Here is an 8062-nt window from a genome sequence, read left to right on the forward strand (position 1 = left end):
GCATACGGCTGAATATATCAACTGATCAGTTTCCAACTGATCAGTCAGTTGATTTCAGTTATTAGGTCCAGTTGTTGAATGTACTTTCGTGTATCAATTGGGTGATCAGTTGTTCCAAGCTGTATTGATTAAAGTGCGTCGTTCCACATTCAGTTGCAGTCTTTTATGTCTCTTTGTCGGTTGACGTGTTTCAGTTACTGGTGAGGAGAATAACTGAATTTTCAGTTGCATGGATTCAGCTGCTGAGTTCAGTTTACTCGATCAGTTGGTTCGTATTTTCGGTTGATTCATATTTTGTCAAACTCCTGAATTTAGTTTTCAAGGCCGCCTGACGAGGTAGTTTACGAGTCTCTGATAGGGGGATTCGTCGGTGGCCGAATTTATCAGGAAGTTTGACAGGGGTTGTCACTTTGTGTCCCTTATTGTGAGAGATTCCATTCAGAAGCTGAGGAATTTCATGGATGGCCTGAGACCCACCTTGCGCCAGGATGTTATGCTGATGAGACCGGCGAGCTATGACGAGGCCACTGCTTGTGCGTTTCAGGCGGAGCAGGCTCTGAGGGACATTGATTTTGAGGTGCAGCGGAAGAGGCATTAGACCCAGTGTAGCGCTCAGCCACAGAAAAAGCAGTTCACAGGGCCACCGAGGAATTAGGGGTAGCAGAATCACTAGGGACAGTTTATGAGGCTTGGACAGCAGTGACCACCACGGGCGTCAGGGCCTCTTAAGTCGGAGGAGGGACACCTGTGCAAGCATTGCAACAATTACACTACGAAAAGTGTATGTGCGGTACTTTCAAATGCTTCTTATGCAAAGAAGAGGGCTACAAGGCAGATGATTGCCCTAAGAGCAGGGGCCCCATGATTGGCAGGTCCTATGTGATGCATGCAAATGAGGCAGAAGTTGCCAATGAGAATAGTGAAAGCAAATACTGATGTTGCCATAACTGATGGTGCACCACACTGCATCGACAAACCACGTGAAGAATGGACATCAGAAGATAAAAGAAAAGCCCTTTTAGATAATGTGGCCAAAGGTATTCTATACAGACGTTGGATAAAATCACTTTCAGTAAAATAAAGATGTGCATAACAGCACAAGAGATTTTGGAGAAATTGATACAGCTATGCGAGGGCAATGAACAGACAAAAGAAAATAAACTCTCAGTTGTTGTTCAAAAGTTTGATAATATTAAAATGAAAACTGAAGAGTCTATGAACGAGTACGATGAAAGAGTCAACGGCATTGTAAATGAACTGAATGCACTTGAAAAAGTGTATTCCAACAAAGAAGTTGCACTGAAGGTGGATCGAGGTCTTCCCAAGGAATGAGATGTCAAGACCATGGCTATAAGAGAGTCAAAGGACCTGAATAAGGTTGAACTACATGACTTATTTGCTGATTTCAAATCTTATGAGTTCTAGCTGCAGACAAAAGAAAGAGAACCTTATACACCAGCAGCTACAACTGCTCTCAGTGCTCACAAACTGGAACTAACTGGTTCAACTGAGAAAACTACAGATCAGCTAAACAATGATGCCATGTCATTATTTGTGAAGAAATTTGGTAAATTCATGAGAAGAAACCAAGGTTCATTCCAACGACATTATAACAATTCTAAGAAATAACCAAACTCTTGCTTCAACTGTGGAAAGCAAGGACACTTTATTGCTGACTGTCTACAACCAATAAGGACAGTAGACATTCAACTGAAAAAGGGAATAAATCAGTTGAATACAAAAAAAGAGATGGGAATGATAAAAGATCATTCAAGAAGAAACATGAAGTCCTGCTAGCTGAAGAAATCAAATCAAAATGGACAGAGACTGACAGTGAAAATTCAGAATCAGAGAGCTCGAGTAGCTCTAGTGATGATGAAGAAGAAGTTGACTGCTTAATGGCAAATGATGCATAACTGAAGTCAACAAGTGAACAGGTATTTGACTCCAGCTCTACTGATTTTACACAATAAGAACTCATTGTCATTTTGCATGACATGATGAATGAGTATCACAAACTTGCTCGCTCTTTTGAAAAAGCCAAAGCTGAGAAAACTGATCCCAAATACAACAAAACTGATGAGTCAGTTGAATTGTTGAGTCTAAAAAAAAAGATTGCAAATCAAAAGCTGAATTAAAAATAAACGAGTTTTAAAACATTTTCAGTTCGAGGGTAAGAAAACTCCCTCTTAATAACTGGTAAAACATTTTCAGTTCGAGGGTAAGAAAACTCTTCCGTAAGAACTGAATTTTTTTTGAAAAAAACTCCTCTTTAAAAATTATTATCTACGCCAAAATTTAATTGCATTTAATCATTCAAACAGTTTAGACAAGAAATCTTGAATATATCACTTCAATCACATAGAGACACAACTGGATAAACATCATGTTTATTTAATCAAATATATCTCCCTTGTATTATACATTTAAGTACATCATCAATTATAAGGGAAATTTCTACTACAATAGCACATTTTAAACAACATCAAATGTAAGTCAGTTTATGCATGACAGAACTGGATATACCAACAACTGGTTGCCTTGACTGCTTGAAATGCTGCAACGATCTTAAGTCTCTTTGTCAGAAGAACAGCTAGCTGCCTTGGAAAAGATCTATGTGCTGCCCAACTGGTCCAGCTGACTCAGACTGGACTCAACTGATGATAATTATGAGCCACTGCAGCTGACGTCGAGGAGGAGGCCACTTGGGAGACTGAGACCGAGATAAAGAGTCGTTACCCGGAGCTATTCGGGACGTTTTAATATTGAAGACGAAATTCTTTATAAGGGATGAGGTATTGTAAGGTCTAGGAAATTCGAACTACGTAACCCGACTGCATGCAATATATGGTTTTACAAATTACGTGTTTAATTATTTTATTGTATGATTATTACATGGATATGTGGTTTAATTCATGATTTATTTAAAGTTTCATGCATTAGGACTTTGTGTTGTATTTCGCGCTCGAACGAGGAACGAAGACCGAGGATATTTCGGAAAAATATTTTTATGAAATAATTATTTAATATATGATGTAATTAAGTGTGATTTTCGAAAATGGATTTTGGTTGAGTATTTTTACTCGTTGGATCATATTTTTAATTGGTACGCAAATTTTAGCGACATGGAAACTTTCAATCTTTGTGGAAAAGGGCTTTGATTAGCATAAAAGAGGGATATGATTTGGAGGGAATATGTATAATTATAATTGTTTTAGGGACCCTACAACCCACAAGTTCGATACAGCTTTAGTCCACTAGGATCATGTTTTTACATAGGATTCGACTTTGCCTTCGGTACTTCACACCAAAACACATAAATGTCTCGACATTTTTACGATTTCTATGCATCGCCTTTTCTTGTTATTGTACCTTAAGAGGAGATTATATTTGTACTTCAAAATTATACGCGAATGAATTATTTCTGTTATAATTGGATGCAAACAAACTCGATTCATTGTTATGGAAATATTGGTCCCAACTAGCTAGTATGCCATTATCTTTACCTGTATATATTACCTATAACAATAAGTATTAAAGATGCCCAAAAAAAGTTGACGAATTCCATAATATGCGGACTTGATCAGATAATCTAACCTGCAGTTTAGTTATTGGAATTCTTCAAGTACCTAATTAACTATTCGAAGCTAATTAACAAGATGTTAGCTTGACAATGGTAGAGTAACTAAATGGGAAGGTTAAGACAGGCTGATTAACATAATTGATGACAGATTAGACTTGTGTGATTGGATAATTTTGACTTAAAACAACTGCATTATTTTTGTCAAATGAAACCCAAATGGATTGTTCTTGGATCATGTCTGATGAACCGGACTGCCGAACACGACTGTCTGAAAGATAATTTTGACTCGAAACAATTGTTATGTTTAATTGTTTTTATTGACATGGAATTTCTCGCAAATGATTCATGCTTCTAGTTTGTGCGACCGAGAAGAAGAAAGTGCGAAAATATCGCTCATGTATCATTGTTTGTACAATATGGGAACACTGATGGCAAGACAACCCTGTCATGATATAGCTTTGGGCTGACCCACATTCATGCTTCTAACTGGGAAGATTCACCGGAGAAGATGATGATGGAAATGATGTTGAATCCTCACGCAGTCGAGAGAGAAGAACTATGAATAAATATCGAACCAAAAATAATCATCCAACATTGACATGAATATCAGATCGAGATACCTATGTTGTGTTATTATACTTACAAGTACTCGTTTCGTTAGAAATTCACTAAATCAGAGTTGAAAGGTGAACAAGATTAACATCACATCAATCATAACATTCTTAATTGCTTTGGTCATTGGAACAAACTTCTGAATACAATTCATTAAGATCAATAAGCAAGAAAAAAGAAAGAAAGAAAGAATCCATGTGAAATATGAATACTCCAACCAGATAATATTATTTCGAAAATACGTACCAAATGAAGATCAAACTGTAATACTCCAGTAATCTGCCCATGATAGGAAAGGAAAAAAAATGAAAGCTTTATTCTTTAGATAGTAAGTGCGAACTCAAAGGAGTAAAACCTTGAAATTGCAAATCTTTATGCATTCTCCGAATCTCTTGCTAATTAAGTAGTCGATTGAAAGTCCAGAAAATTAATGCTGAATGGGTTATTGCTGCTTCTCTTCTGCTTTTCTTGGCTGCAAATTTGGAAAAAGAAACGAGAAAAGAGATTAATTTTCCACGGCCATGTCACACTTAGCATAAAATTATTGATTTGTGCTAAAAAAAACAAAAATTATCCAAGAAAGGGTCGCACACCACGTGCTCACCAAATTGTCCATCAAAATCATATCAACCACAACGTATTTCCGATCCCGCTCCAAACCAACGCAAATCATCTAATAAAAAAAAATCAGCAGACAAGAACAAGTATCCCATTACCTTAATTCCAGTAAACGGTTGACTGATCTCTTCTTCGGGGATAACGACAGGCCATTTCTCACCAGCTTCGCGAAACATCTGCTCAGTCTCGAGAAACTGGCCCTTCTCGAGAATCAGGTTGCGGATTTTTTGCGCTGGAGTGGAGGTAGCTTCGAAGGTCTCCTCGACGCCGTTGACGAAAGTAACTGTAATCTTGGGCGGGAAATCGTCGGTGCGACGCTTGACCTGGACCTGGCAACTTGGGTTCGATTCTTTGGCCTTGCGAGCATTGCACTGAGCTAAGAACTCCATGCACGATGCTATGCGTGGGTCCAGTGCGTTAAACTCGATCCTCACCTTCGACAAAAATTTCAACATTCTCTTCTCTCTCCAAAGGTTAAGCAAGGTTCTCGTCCAGAGGCACTGAGCCGAGAACATTTGTTTGGGTTTTTTAATTAAATAAAACGGTTAATTATATATACTTTCCCAGAAATTTATCAAAAACTAAAAAAAAAAATTCAACTAATTTCGAAAATCACATGTGCATCTTTTTAAATTTGTATCAAATTTAAATGACATTCGTTTATCTAAAAAAACATACATATACACACCCATAATTTTGTTTGTATCTTTTCTACCTTACTTTGTTGAGAATGTTAAGTTTCGAAATAATATGTTTTAATTAATTTATTTTAAAATTAAAATCATATATACAACAAAGCCAAAATATTTTTTTATGATTTGAATTTTTAATTTTCTGTTTGCTTTTATTTTAATTTTTTGTTGACTTTTTACTTAGACATATTAAAAATAAAACTATTTCTTAAAAACGCATTGAATGAGAAATTGAAAGATGATGTGAGGTACAAGGTATATGTAATTTTAATGTTGAGCGAGTCTGACATGAGACCGTCTCACAGATTCTAATCTGTTAGACGTATCAACTCTTTTGATATTCACTATAAAAAGTAATATTGATATTCACTATAAAAAATAATATTCTTAGTATAAAAAGTAATATTTTTTTATAAGATATTTGTCTCACAAATACGACACGTGAGACCGTTTCATACAAGTTTTTGTTTGAATGTTAAAGAGTGTAAATATAAGATTGAGATAAATATGCAGGCATATATAATTTACATAACAAGACTGGGACTGTGTTGAAACCCCTACTCCTCAGATTTATCATTTAATTTTATATTTTTTTAATAATTTTATAAATATATTGTATTTTATTATTTAAATAATACTATTATTATTATTATTAATGTTACAAATTTTAAAATTAACCATAATAATAATATTTAATAATTTTATAAATATATTGTATTTTATTATTTAAATAAATAATAATACTATTATTATTATTATTATTATTATTAATGTTACAAATTTTAAAATTAACCATAATAATAATATTATCAAATTAAATAGAAAGAATTTTGTTAAACAAAAAAATCAATAAAATATTGAAAATATTATAACTATATGATAAAGAAAACTAATAGATTCGAATGTAAATATATTGAATTTTATTTAGAAATTCGATTTATTCATTATATATTTTAGAAAAATAATCATAATTAGACTAAATAAAAATTGATTTTTTGTAATGAATTTTTCTAATGTGCAACACGTTATAACTAGAAGCTTAAATTATTCATATTTCAAAACAAATTTATCATATTTTAATTAAATAAATAAATACTTTCTAAAATGATATTCACCATTCTAAATAACATGCAATAAAAACAAACTAAATTAAGTATTTATTGACAACAAACTTACAATGTGATTGTAGAAAAACACTGCACGAGCAAAAAAAATCAGCTGGAAATCGATCTGCATTACAATCTAACAAAATTTATGATCTTAATCAACACCAAAAAATTTACCACAAATTGAAGCTAAAAAACTTACCTCAACTCGAAACTAAAATCGGAAGAGAGAAAATATGCATCAAAGAAAGGGAAGCGGTGAGTAGAAAAATGGACCGAGGATATATAGAAACTTTGCGACGGTAAAGAACAAACCATCGCTATTAGCGACGGTTTAGGTTAAACCGTCGCTATCAGCGACTGCCAATAATCTGTCGCCGATCAAAACGGCGACGGTTTCTAGATTATGCGACGGTTTATTACACCGTCGCTAATTATAGCTATTGTTTTGTAGCCGTCGCAATTTTACCCACCGTCACAAGGTTAGGAAAACCGGCGCTAACATGACATACTTTCCATAAAAATCACAAGAGCAAGTACAGAAAATAATTGTGAAAGTAAAATAGTTGCACGATTTAATGAAGGTGTAAATTTTGGATTTGGGTGAGTAAATTAATAAATAAATACACTTAATGATGAAATCAATAACTATTATGATGAAAAGGTCGCCGATTAATAACATTTGTTTAATGTTTTGAAATCAAAATCTATTAAATCTCTTGTTCATATAAATGCAAAGTTTCAAATTGTTGAATGTTTTGTACGTAGTCAAACTAGGGTAGCTGATTCATTCCGAGAAGGAAGTCACTTGGCAGACTGAGACCGAAACTGAGATAAAAAGTCGTTATCCGGAGCTATTCTGTACGTTTGAATTTCGAGGACGAAATTCTTTATAAAGGAAGAGAAATTGTAAGGTTTAGGGAATTCGAACTACGTAACATTACTGCATGCGATCAAGAGTTTATTGATTACATGTTTAGTAATTTTATTGCATGATTATTGTATGGATATGTGGTTTAGTTCATGATTATTTAAAGTTTCATGCATTAGGACTTTAAGTTGTATTTCGCGCTCAAACGAGAAACGAAGATCGGGATATTTAGGAAAAATATTTTTATTAAATAAGTATTTAATATATAGTGCAATTAAGTGTGATTTTCGAAAATGGACATTGGTTGGGTATTTTTACTCATCGGGTCATATTTTTAACTGGTACGCAAATTTTAGCGAGTCGGGTGACTTTTTGAGGGTGTAGGCAATATTTACAAAAAACGTACCTAAACGAAATATTTTTCGGGAGTGTTATTGGACTAAATGAATTTATTTTATTACTTAATGGGCTCAAAACCCTTTTACTCCATTTAATTTTTATTAAGAACTCATTAGTGCGTAATTATGTCACTTAAACACCATTATCTAACTCTAAAGGTCCTAGGATGAGTCTCTTTATG

The 8062-nt window shown here is 34.0% G+C and overlaps 1 protein-coding gene across 1 annotated transcript; it reads right to left on the reverse strand.

The window, feature by feature from the left end:
* Window positions 1-4281: 4281 nt before the first annotated feature.
* LOC140816573 (uncharacterized) lies at window positions 4282-5343 on the reverse strand. Its single transcript, XM_073175924.1, has 2 exons — window positions 4912-5343; window positions 4282-4667 (listed from the first exon to the last, which is right to left on the reverse strand). The coding sequence occupies exons 1-2, from the start codon at window positions 5326-5328 to the stop codon at window positions 4638-4640; spliced, it is 447 nt and encodes a 148-aa protein (XP_073032025.1). The 5' UTR covers window positions 5329-5343; the 3' UTR covers window positions 4282-4637.
* Between the last annotated feature and the right edge of the window lie 2719 nt (window positions 5344-8062).

Source organism: Primulina eburnea, chromosome 16 (genome assembly GCF_022965805.1).
Source record: "Primulina eburnea isolate SZY01 chromosome 16, ASM2296580v1, whole genome shotgun sequence".
Taxonomy (NCBI): Eukaryota; Viridiplantae; Streptophyta; class Magnoliopsida; order Lamiales; family Gesneriaceae; genus Primulina; species Primulina eburnea.

Excerpts from the sequence above, each read along its gene's own strand:
- LOC140816573 (XM_073175924.1), bottom strand. The coding sequence starts at position 5,328 with ATGTTCTCGGCTCAGTGCCTCTGGACGAGAACCTTGCTTAACCTTTGG. Across the intron at positions 4,668-4,911 it reads AACCGTTTACTGGAATTAAG|CCAAGAAAAGCAGAAGAGAA; the intron begins GTAATGGGATAC and ends CCAAATTTGCAG.